Source organism: Antrostomus carolinensis, unplaced genomic scaffold (genome assembly GCF_000700745.2).
Source record: "Antrostomus carolinensis isolate BGI_N321 unplaced genomic scaffold, ASM70074v2 scaffold49843, whole genome shotgun sequence".
Taxonomy (NCBI): domain Eukaryota; kingdom Metazoa; phylum Chordata; class Aves; order Caprimulgiformes; family Caprimulgidae; genus Antrostomus; species Antrostomus carolinensis.
In genome coordinates this window covers 5755-17525 of record NW_010308245.1, presented here as the reverse complement: position 1 = coordinate 17525, position 11771 = coordinate 5755, and the positions used below count along the sequence as shown (strand labels likewise).

The window sequence follows — 11771 nt, the reverse complement described above, 5'->3', positions numbered from 1 at the left end:
TACCTAGTATGTGTAAAGAAAACCTCAGCCTTCAAACTCATTAAATGCTAACTTCTGCTGGAGTCCCAGAGCCACTGAGTGTTTCTCATCTTGGATTACTCTGCTGTTTCTGCTTTGGGTGAATTCAAGGCAAAGTGTAACATAATTTCCTTTCCTTTTGTTACCTTTCCAGTGACACTGACAGCGACCAAGAGTGGCAAAAGTACCAGCAAGTTGCTGTGTCAGCTGCAGACATTCTGAACCAAAGTGCTTTTCCTGCACTCTCCCAGGATTCCAGCCAGGATCAGAGTCAGGGTTATGTAGAGCATAGCCAGAAGAAGAAAAAGAAAATTAGGAGAGAGAACAATATTCAAGAGAAAATAATAGACCCAGCAGAGTGTGACCAGATCAGCAAAGATTTGCCACAATTGCTGTCTGCAAATGGACAGCGTGAGAGACAGGACAGCAATCATACAGAGAACTCGGTGTTGCCAGGAGCTATGAAGAAGAAAAAGAAGAAGAAAAAAAGAGAATGAAGATTTTGCTCTGCAAACAGCAGGTGATTATGATGGATGAAGGATGCTAAAAAAAAAAAAACCCAAACCAAAAAAAATACCCAAAAAGAGTTGCTGCAGATGAGGGAAAATTAATTGGCAAAGCTTCTGTTCTAAAAGCTCAGTGACCTGAGAGTCTAATTAAGTGACTTCCTATGTTGTTGGTGTCCCTTGGGGCAGGGAACATTGTTCTCCTAGCACAGCAGTGATCTGTGCTGCTGCTTATGCAGACCTAGAGTAAAAGGATTAAGTACTGCGCACAGGCTTGCGTGACAGAGGGATATAATCATAGCTGCATCCCTCCTCGTCTGTTCCTTCACATCATGAAACCAAATCTTTTGTCCTGGAGAAAGCAAATGATTAATTGAATTTGGTTTACATGGCAACAGGTGATCAACTCCTTTTTCTCTTTGCCTCCTCCTTGATGCCTACTAATAATAACTCCAGCCTATGGGAGACCCATTTATCAAAAGCATCCTGTCAGATATCAGGGCCTCCTTTCTTTTTTGTCCTGTGATCATTATAACAATCTGTTGTTGAAAGCTGCCATGTTACTAATCCCTCTGTAATCTGCGCCTCTCCAGGGCCACTGAATATAAACAGTGTGCAGTGGGTTTATTCCAGGGTTGTTATTAACAGGTAGTTCAAGTTGTGTCCTTTGAAATTTTTTTTATGTATAGTTTTTTATGACATTTTTTGTTATGAAATTCTACTACACTATTAGTGTTACTTAATTGGGCAGGTTTTGTACAACAGTGACTTTCTTGCTGTGTTCAGATGGCTCTGCCAATAGAGATAAAGATTGCTGAAAATGGCTCTTGAGTTGCTCGGTGATCAATGCTGTGAGAATGCTACAGGAAGGACTTCAGCCTAACTTGAAAGTCACTGTGTTTCAGTCCTTATTTTGGTTGCTTGTGACTTTTGTCTCTCTGAAATACAGTGGGGTTTGGTACTTTTCTCTATGGCTCTTAGTCTGTTTATACTTCAGCTCCCCTATTTCAGGAAATGACCTGACAAATTATTGACAAATACTCTTCTTCTGGTTTTAAGATTGTTGTGTTTCAGTAGCTCTAACTCATTTGCCCTATTCAGGAGACCAGAAAGCCAGATTAGAGAAACTGAAATAGTGAAATGTTGCTCTTTGAGCCTGGGAAAACCCAAAATTTGCTTTCTTACTATAAGATCCTTGCTAGTTTTTAATCAAGAAAATACAGTTGGCATCCAAAAATAGAAGGGCTAAGTAGAAAATTGCCTTGTAATCTAACTTCAGTATACTGAAGCTAGCACCTGGGGTTTCAAATACAGAGTGGTCTAAAAATTATATTTTGACTTGTTTTATGATTATTATTTTTATTCTAACTGGAAGTTATATCTATTTGCAAATTATGTGCATGGGAGATTAGGAAACAATTCTAGGATAAAATTCCTCAGAAAATCTAGTTGCTGAAATTAGTCTCTGATATAGTATCTATACTATAGGTGGTATCTAGATAGTATCTAGAGGAAGATCAGATCAATACAAACTGTAAGGGACAGCTGCAATTTTAAAGTTTACAGATATGATAACTGAAGAGTTTGCTGTTGGGCTTTTTCTTTTTCAATTCTCTGTTATATCTCAACATTTTAAGAACCTTGAGCACTTTTTAGTCTCAAGGATTTTCATCCATTTCATAGTTGAAAGAATAGCTCTCTTTCAGTCACAATGACAAAAACATGTTAATTAGGGCTTTTTTAATGTCTGGCTAGTGACATATTAGTGATGTGAAGGTTGAGAGTAAATAGAGAGGAATAATTAAAAGAGGAATTATATAAGTAGATCCTTAGGGCTAAAAACCTTCACTTAGTGCAAGTAAGACTCTTAGACCCCAGGGTAATCATTTGCATATCAAGAACTACAGAATCTAGCCTACAGGGGAGCTGAGAATGAGCCATGTTCTGCCCAGTGACTCCAAGCTCAGATCTTTATAGAGAACCACTGAAGGGACCACTGCCCTTTGTGGAGCATGGGAACCTCCTGGTGTGGTGCAGTGTCAGGGACCTGTGCAGAATGCCATCCTCTGGCTCATTCAGCAAGATGCACGAGATGGGAATCCCCACAATTAATGCAGAGAACTGGAATCTCCTTGCTGCTGTTAAACTTTAATTTCTGCATTTAAAACAAAGCAGAGCTATATCAAAAATAACCAAGCCATTTCCACTAGGATAGCATGATTTTAGAGCTGGTCATTTTTAAACTGAGAATGTTTGGTATTAATTAAAGGATTTGCAGCTTTTAGTCAGTGATCCCATACTGACAAGACTGCGCCAAGCCATTCCTGAATCTGTTTCTTGATGATTTTCACTGCAGTCAGGAACCAGGTTCTCCCACTCTTGCCTCCAAGATACTATTATTTCCCATTGGTGCTTCTTTACAGCAAAGGAGGTGAGTGTTTTAAAGATGGTGTCCCTGCTTTGGCAGCTCAGCTTTGCTCTCTCCTGCATGGCTTAGTCTGGTGTTGGCAGGTTTGTACAGGCCCAGCTTGATGGGGGCTGAGCAGAATGAAAGTCCCATCCACACCCTGACATTTTTGCCACGTTGCATTCAGATCCCTGTCTTGATGGTGTTTCTTCTTGGGCAGCCACAAAAGGATGTCTGGTCGTTCTAGGCTGGTTTGTGGGGTTTGAGTTTGCTTGGTTTTGTGCAGGGCAGTGGATTTTAGCAGTGCCAGCATCATCTTTCCATGGCTTCTGTCTTGAGCCTGAGACATCTTCTCTCATGGAGGCAGCTGGGTAAGGATTTGTATGAGGCAGCAGGGGCTGGAGGTCGGCTGAGCGCAGCAGCCTTTCCTTCCCATGGAAGGCAGTGGTGACAGTGATGGCAGACACAGTTGGAGTTGCGCCTGATGGTTGGCCGTGGCAGTCACCCTGGAGCTAGCTCTCTTGATTACTGAGTGGAGGATGCCATCTGTGTGGAGATGAAGGTCTCGATGACGTTGTGAGTGGATGACAGCAGCTGACTGTGGCTGTTGGTGGAGTCAGAGCTTTGGTACAGCACCAGGCTGCTCGAGGACACTGTCAAAGGCACAGGCAGAAGTTAAGTACAAATTCTCACTGCAGTCCCCTTATGATGTGCACACACAGTCACATTTCCAGCATGCCTAAAGCCTCCTGGCATAGGGGCATAACTCCTTTTTCTGTTTTGTGTGCTGTTACATACCTAGCTCAAGTGCAAAACTAGCCTGAAAGTATGGATGGCATCAGGGAGTTCAGATTTGAGGATTCTAGTTGATTGTTAATGTCCTAGTTCTTCTCTTAGAACTTGGAAGATACGACTGGAGTGTCTTCATGAGGGAATCTTGGACTTTTCAGCCCAAGATACTGATTTTTGTCAATATTTTTAAGGTTATTTTCCTCTCTAGATTCTGAAGAAGGGTCCCATTTCCACAGTCTGGCCTTACACAGCCTGTGCTCTGAATCCAATCTTTGTACCAGCTTTTCAGACCCCCTAAGGCACTAGTGGAGCCCTCTTAGAGAATGGTGACCCCAGTTACCATTTTCTGTCTGGGTTTTACACTGTTGGCAAGTGAAACAGCAATATGTGGTTTAAGATGATAGTGGCTGCTGCTCTTACCAGCGGGGCTTGAGGTGAGGCGAGGGCCTGGCTGAAGGTGCTGGATGGTTGTGTCTTGGTTCTGTAAATGTATTGTCGGTGCCTGTGACACTGGCGTGTGCATCCCAGACTCTGTGTGAGTCTCTGAGTCAGATGTGAATGCCTAGAGGAAAGAAAGTGAACAGTGCCTGGTTTCTACATCCCTTCTAATAGGCTTGAAAAAAGAGTGAGCAGGGGCTGTTTCCAAGGAGATTAAATCCTCCTTGATGATGCAGTGAAGAGCTTGCTCTAATGCCTCCAGTATTGCAGCTGGTACCAGCGAGGCGAGGAGTTAAGATAGATCATCCTGCTGGGATGGCATAGACCACACAACCAACAACTTTTTGACAAGCAAGGAGCTACCTCTGCAGACTGGTGCAGTTCTAAGGTGGGGGAACAAAGGCATGTGCTAAAGGCTGTTACCTGTTTAGTTGGTGTCAGGTTAGTCAGGGCGCTGAGATTGGCTGTATCTGTTATCACCATGGTTTGTGGTAAGAGGCCTGTATGTGTGTATTGGGCCACTTCAGACTTGGGGCCGTAGAGAGCTGTGCATGAAAGAAAACAAGATCATGTGGATGCTGGAGCTTTGCATGAGACTAGTTTGGCTGTGTTGTTCTCCTCATGCACGTGGACCTGCTCTCTGTCTCTGAAACAGTGGGAGTGGAGGGACAGGGAGATGAATGCAAGAGAAAAATAATTTCATAATTAAAGCAACAATATTAGAAGAGGAAAATAGAGTGTTGCAAGGCCAAGGACCCAGCAAATGCTCCAGAAAAGAGCCTTTGTTTTGTTGTTTCCTTGAACACATGAGTTTTTTTTCTTACCGTGAGGGTTCTGTATCTGGGCCATGGTAGCCATGAAGGGGCTCTGGTTGATGTGGCTCTGGACCTGCTGCATGAGGGGCTGCTGGTAGGATGGGTGCAGTTGCTGGGAGAACTGGACGGGCTGCAGGGTGGTGAGGCTGCTCCCCATGCTGTTTATTACAGGTACGCTCTGGGGCTGGGTTGAGGCCAGGCCTGAAAAACAAGGGCTGATGACAGTAGTGTTACAAACTATGGGAGGAGCATGGCTGCTTTGCAACAGGGGCGTCTGAAATAGTCATCGTGGCAGGGCTGTTACTGCAGGGTGATTCAGATCCTGCTTTTCAGGTGTTCCATTTGTTTTCTGTGATTATAAACAGATTGAAAATGAAGTGGGAGTGTGCAAAATGTACAATGTGGACAGGTACTGTAAAGCCACCTCTGACTTTCAGTGTTCCTGTGTACATCCTTGTGTACCAGTATAGGTCACTTTCCAGTTTAGTGATAACCTGATACAGAGTTCCACTGGGGAGGCCTTGCTCAGAAGTAAACTCAGAGCATCATCTCATGTCCAGTTAATTCTTTTCTTTTTTATGAACTTGTTGGCAACAGAGAGAACGGTGCTGAAGCTGTCCAGCCACTTGAAATGGAGTTTAAGCTTATTTTGCTTGGGCTGCCAAATTATGGGATTTGGACCACTGAGAAAGAAGTAGAAGGTTTCACACATTACTACCCATTTCCTATGACTTTCCAGACTCTGTTCCTGTAAATCAGCAAGTCTCCTCTAGCACTGAGATTTGTACTGTGTGGAAATCACCCATATTTTTGTTTGTATAAAATTAGAATCCATATCATAATCTTGGGTATAAATGAGGAAATGGAAATTAGTTCACAGCTCTAACCATGGAACAAAATGAGGCTTCTTTCTTCCTGGGAAGAAAGTGTAAGAGGAGAGTATACATTTAATTTTGCCTTATCTAATGAGATGTACTTTGGCAGTAGACTAGTCCTGGAATGAAAAGTAATCTCATACGAGTCCAGAAAAGCTGTCACAGAGAAAAACAGAAAAACCCCCAGTAATTACTGCTGTGGGTTCCAAAGGCACGTGCTGCTCTTCGCAGGAAGTAGAACAGGATGTTTTGTCTTTCAAGCACTATGAACATGCATCAGTTTTCATAGTTTCAAGGAAGTATTACATTTTTATTTGGGGAGATGCAGAGCAGCAAACCAAAACATTGGCATAGGAATAGGTTGTAAAAGTCTCTTGCTCTTAAGACATGGGTTTGTGTGTAACTTAATTCTGACATGAATAAGGAATGTCTGTCCCTTAATTCCATTGGTACTTCTAAGTAGTGCTGCTGAAGATCCTTAGTGTTTGTGACAATTTCCCCAGGTCCATATCACTACCAACTTAGTATTTTTGTCTCTGAACATGAGGCTAACAATTACAGGTAGCTCTTTATCTGAATCCTGATAAGCAGAGTCATTGCAGAGCACTACTCACCTATCACCAGGGTGGAGGCACCTGTGTTGGTGAATGCTGGTGCTAGGGATGAGGTCTCACCAGCTCCAATTGCCATGACACCCGGCAGTGATGCCATGATAAGGTTCTGAGTTTGCTGGCTCAGGGCATGCGGATTTTGCTCTAGGCCATGCAAGGCAGTCAGGGTGCTGACGGGAGGGAGAGTTCCTCCAGGAGCTGAGACCTGTGTGAAAGGAGTACTGTGAAAATGCCATCTGCAGAAGGTCCCAAAGCTGTGATAAACATCCTTCTCCCTCTTCCTGCCTGCTCTGATCACTTGCTAACTACAGAGACTTCACATTTGCTTGTCTGCAGTTTCCCTGTGCTCGTCGCTAACTAGCAAAGATCAGCTGTTGAAATACTAAGAGTAAATCCTTGCTGGTTTAGATGTTTCATGTTTAAGAAATCATAAGGATTTTACAAACAAGAATGAGATTAGTCCCACTGCATTCTCTACAGGGAAGGTTTATCTTCTGTTTTATAGCTGAGAGTAGAAGATGATGCTCAGAGAAAATAAGAGATTCAAGTAATTTTATGTAGTAATTTTAGCTGCAGAGTTCAGCACAGGAGTTCCTCTTTTCTTGTTCACCTTTTCCTCTGAGAAATGTGTGTACTTTCCCTTTCTTCCAGCAAGTTTATTTTAGTGGCCAGTGAGTTTTCGGATTGAAATATTAAAGGAGCTGCTGAAAAAGCTTCCTTAGACCTTTTCCCCATACAGTGTGTTCTTCAGGCCACATTACCTGGCAGTTCTGTGCTGTTAGAGAGGAAGTGTACCTGTTAATAGAACAGGACTGTTCTGTGTTTGGGTGTCTCGCTGATTCAGCCTGTCCTTGGGCCATTGAATAATTTAATAACTTGACTGTTTTCTCAGCCTCTAAAATGAACCACATAACCTGTGTCTAGGCTCTAATGGGGTTCTGAGTTTGCAAGGCCCTTTGGAGACCTGTAGTTGAAGCACTGTGGAACAGCAAAATAGCATTCTAATAATTTGGCTGATAGAGAAAGTTCAGTGCTTAATATTATACTTTTTTTTCCTTCCCTCAGACAAAAAGCTGTAAGGAATCTTTAGTAAGAGGAAGCACCAACAGGTTAAACAGTGGGACACATCACCTTGATACCAATTTTAGAAGACAGCTCTAGAAGATTTTCAACACTTCATGAAAGACTTTTTTTTTTTCTTGAGGAAGAGACCAGAAAGCCCTCAAAGTGAGTGACTGACAAGATTTAAATCATACTCATTTACAGTAACTTCACTTTGCCTCAGGTCAGAATGCAGTAATGCAAACTTCTGCCAACTGCTTCCCTGTAAGCAAGGGAACATGTGCAAACTGAAGATGATCAGTCATGTAGTGCTTCATGGCTAATTATGTGAGAAAAGGTGTAGTCAAATCTCAAAAGGAAATTTGCTTTGAGAAGGCAGATTGCTACAATCTACATGTCCAGTAAATGTCTCAATGGTATGTGCTGTATACAGGATGTTGGGCTTAATTTTTACAGGTAAGATAGATGTAAGTACAGGTCCCTGTTCTGTTAATCCCACTGGTGTCTGATCAACTATCTTGAGATGTGTGGAGTTCAAATGAGAGTTAGAGATGAGATGATAATCTCTTTGGGGAAAGGAGGAGAGAACAGGGTTTCCTGAGAAGAAGGAAATCATGTCATACCTTGAGCTCTGCTTTTTCAGAACAGACTGTTTTGATTGATCGCAAGGAAATGACTATACTTGCTTCCATGCTCTACTCCCTGCCCTGGCCAGCAGTCTAGAAGGCACATGCATCTGGGAACTGCTGATGTTCCATGGTCAGCACAAAGTAGCTACATATTATCTCTGTAAGAAGGTGATTTTAAGAGTATTCTAGGAAAAACTACTGCTGAATAGCCCATATTGTGACCATAGGCAGAGGACCTGACATATTCCAGTCACCAGAACTTAAGTGTACATCACTTACCAGCTTAGTGTCTGTGCTCAGTAGGTTCTGGCTGGGCTCCAGTCCAGGGGGAGAAACTTGATGCAGGATGGTTTGGGTGGTCACCATGGAGCTGTTCCCATGGTGGTTGCTACTGGAGGACTCTGCCTCGCTGGCTGGCTGCTGGTTGTACCTCACTCCTGCATCACAACAGGAGGGAAACTGATTGTCAAAAATGAGAAACTTTGGCAAGTGCTAAGTTCAGTTTCCTTTGCAGACGCTTGCCTTTAGATGTTTGAGGCAGAGACCAGGTGGGTAGTAGGGGAACCTGTAGAACAGGCTTTCTTGCCACCCTGCCCTGGCTTTCCTCTGTGACTTGGTGCAACTGCTTCCTCAAATACTGACTTTAAGGTATGTCTGTGCGCGCTGCAGGGAGCAAGCAAGGCTCACTAGAAACTAGAGAGGAGAGAGTCTCAGTGAGATCCTCTCTTCCCAGAGTGAGAGCAATTGCCAGCTCTGGCCTATGAAGCTGAAAGAGCTCTGCTCTTTTTGGATGGAGAATGAACTTTCCTGATGCCTGAAAACTCAGTCACAGAGTCTGAGGGTGCAGATACGTATTGGAAAGAGTAGGAGGCACACACGTGAGTGAAAGGGTACGGAACTGACTTGTGATGGCCCCAGTGGATGACTCCTTGAAAGGGGATTACTGCCTGCCAGCCATGAGGGAGTGCAGGGTGTCAAAGAGTATGTGAGGAGATTTGGCTGAAAGTTTTGTGACTGAGCTTTGTCACCTTTGCTATTCTAGCCACTCTCCTCACTTGGAGACATGGTCTCTTTGTCATCGGTGCTCTTCCCTTGTAGCAAGTCTGCTTTTGCTGTCTATAGATTCACCTCCTAAACAGCTGGACTTGGGAGACAGTTTTGGTGACTGACTTTGGGTAGGTTCACTGTTGTCTCTTTCAGATCTCTCTCTAGTTGTTTCTTACCGTGAACTTTGCTGGGTGAGAGAGCAGATGGTGGCTGGAGGGAGGAAGAGTTGTGAGGAGTTAGAGGAGGAGCAGAGGTGGGCTGTGGTCCGCTGAAGGTGTCCATGGCCAGCTTGTGCCGGAAAGCCTCCTCCTTCCTGCGATTGGCAAACCAGTTGTAAACTCTGACCTCTGTCACCAGGTTCGAGCCCAGTCCCTGGGCCTGAGATGGGGAAACACCTCTCTGAATACACTCTGCTCTGTTGGGGGAAAGCACAGGAAGAGCCTTGCTGAGCCGGGATTAGCCAGAGCGACAGAGTAAGTGTGCAGCCCTGAAGTGGCTGTGGTCTGGCACACTGTGTGGAAGGATCCTGCCAGGTACAGCAAGATATGAGGCATCACTGATCATCTGTGGACAGTGAGTGCTCAATTAGGGCATTTCATTCAGACAGGGCTGCTGTCAGTGGTGACATCCACTGCTGTGCCATTAGCTTGTCTCTCGTAGGCAATAGCAAACACTGAGAACACAGAGAGGCCCTGCTGTGCCCCTCTTCCTCAAAGCCAGACACCCATCCTTACCTGTTGCACTCTTCCACCAGTGCCTCTCTCTCTTCTTTGCTGGGGTTTTTCTGTCTCTCATAGGCTTGGAACAGGATCTGTTGTGAGGCAGGACCCCACTTAAAGCGGTTTCTTCTTCCCTTCTTGGTGGGTGGGTCATCTCCCATGGGCTCCTCTGTCAGGATACCCTGGCCAGCGTGTGTGAATTCTGCAGGCACAAAGGGGCAAGGGAATTTGCTTTCTGGAAGCATTTCTAATAGTTCTGTCTGTTTGGGTGCCTAGCAGGCCCAGTGCAGCTTACCCTTGGGGAATATCTCATACAAGGAGAGCTGAATCTAAATGCAGTGGAAATAAAGTTCCCTAATCTGCTAAACTGATCAGATGTTCCTAGCAGGACCATATTTAGCTGTCCTTTCTCTTACATGCGTTGCATTTCTGCTCCCACCTTGGAGTAGTGAATGCAAATGCAGCTGAGTGTAGAGTAAGCATGACTGGAGTCCTGCTTTCCAAAACCATCCAAAGGCCAAATGTCTTTTTACTTGCACCCCACCAAAACAAAATTAAGACAGGTTCCAGACAGGCTTATATATGTACAAGTGCATGCTGCAGGGATGAGTTCACAGTGAGTGCCTGTAATGAACGGGCTTAGAGGGTGCAAGATGAGAGCCCACAGTGGCTTTTCACAGTGAGTACAGTAGCCTGCTGTTTTTTTTGCAGGTAGAGGAACTGTTGCTTTAGCTGAAATTGCAAAAGCATAGTTCTCAGGCAGAAATTCTGTCTCTGTTATCTGTCCACTACACTGCTTTAGTCTGAGGATAGGTGTAGAACTCTAATTGCAAATGAAGAGTATTAATTTGCTCCTCTTTAGCCAGAGGGTGGGGTGGGTGACTGCAGACTGCTTTCTGTGTACTGTTTGGTTCACCTCACCACTGAATACTGACCTAGACTTCTCTAAGCTTCCTGCTAAAAGTGGCTTTTCCTTCCATTTTTCCTTGATAAAAACAGGGATTAAGGATTAGCAAGGGAGAGCAGAGGCCTTTGAAATTGAGACAGGCGAAGAGTTGTTGCCATACTTACGCTGGGCCACCTCTCGCTGCTTGCGGACATACCAGGTGTAGAGGGCTGCCCTTTTTTGGGTCTTCATGGGAGTGCCCTTGTTGAGGTGTTGTGAGAGGTGAGATTGGTTCAGACCAGTAGTGTCCACCACCTCACGCTGAGGGATGTTGTGCTGCTGGAGGTAAGATTTCACCATCTTTGCCACTCGCCAGGGATCCTCTCTGGAAGGAGCAGAAAACACTTCTCAGGAGAGAGAGATCTAACACCTGCACTCAGCAGACCTGGATTCCAAGGAAGTGCACTGGTACCTCCTGAGGTGCACCTTGCAAGTCAGTCATCACCACTGTGTTTGGTGAGGCCAGAGTGTTAACTGGCTGCGTAAGGGAAAGCTGTTCCTCAGTGTGGTACCTTGTTCAGTTTTGACTCTGCATTCAGGGTCAAAACTGCATGGTATTAGAAATGAAGTACCAAAGATGGAGCACTTGCTTCCTTTAAACTGTTTTTTTTTGTAGGTACTTTGATCTCCCCTTAGAAGAGAGCTCTCTGGTTATCAAGGGAATTTCCCAATACATGGCCATAGTCTTTGCTGTCTCTGCTCATTTCTGTATGAGGTTTTGTGCTGTTCTGTCTCGACAAGTGTCATCTGTAAATGACAGAAAGTGCTGACCAGTGATGTGAGCAAGGAATGAACCTTTCTGCTGCAAAGTAATGTGAATGTAAAGGATTTTTACTGCTAGTGAGAAACAGTATGAGGAGGGAAGTGGTGTTTTGGTATTCAGTTGGACGTTTTATGACTACAGAT

General features: G+C 44.4%; 2 protein-coding genes across 2 annotated transcripts in view; one reads left to right on the top strand and one right to left on the bottom strand.

Annotated features, from left to right (window-relative positions):
* Positions 1 to 515, top strand: part of CUNH12orf43 (chromosome unknown C12orf43 homolog) — a gene marked incomplete at its 5' end in the record, with an annotated part of 2864 nt that extends 2349 nt beyond the window's left edge. The window contains one exon of the mRNA XM_010165696.1: positions 173 to 515. Coding sequence (XP_010163998.1) covers positions 173 to 515 — 343 coding nt within the window. The remainder of the gene's footprint in view (positions 1 to 172) is intronic.
* A 2391-nt stretch (positions 516 to 2906) lies between these two features.
* Positions 2907 to 11190, bottom strand: HNF1A (HNF1 homeobox A; the record flags this gene model as incomplete). Its single annotated transcript, XM_010165695.2, has 9 exons — positions 2907 to 3584; positions 4144 to 4285; positions 4585 to 4706; positions 4986 to 5177; positions 6466 to 6667; positions 8433 to 8590; positions 9377 to 9615; positions 9935 to 10121; positions 10991 to 11190. Coding segments are annotated over 9 exons (1570 nt in total), but the record flags the coding sequence as incomplete, so codon positions are not given.
* Between the last annotated feature and the right edge of the window lie 581 nt (positions 11191 to 11771).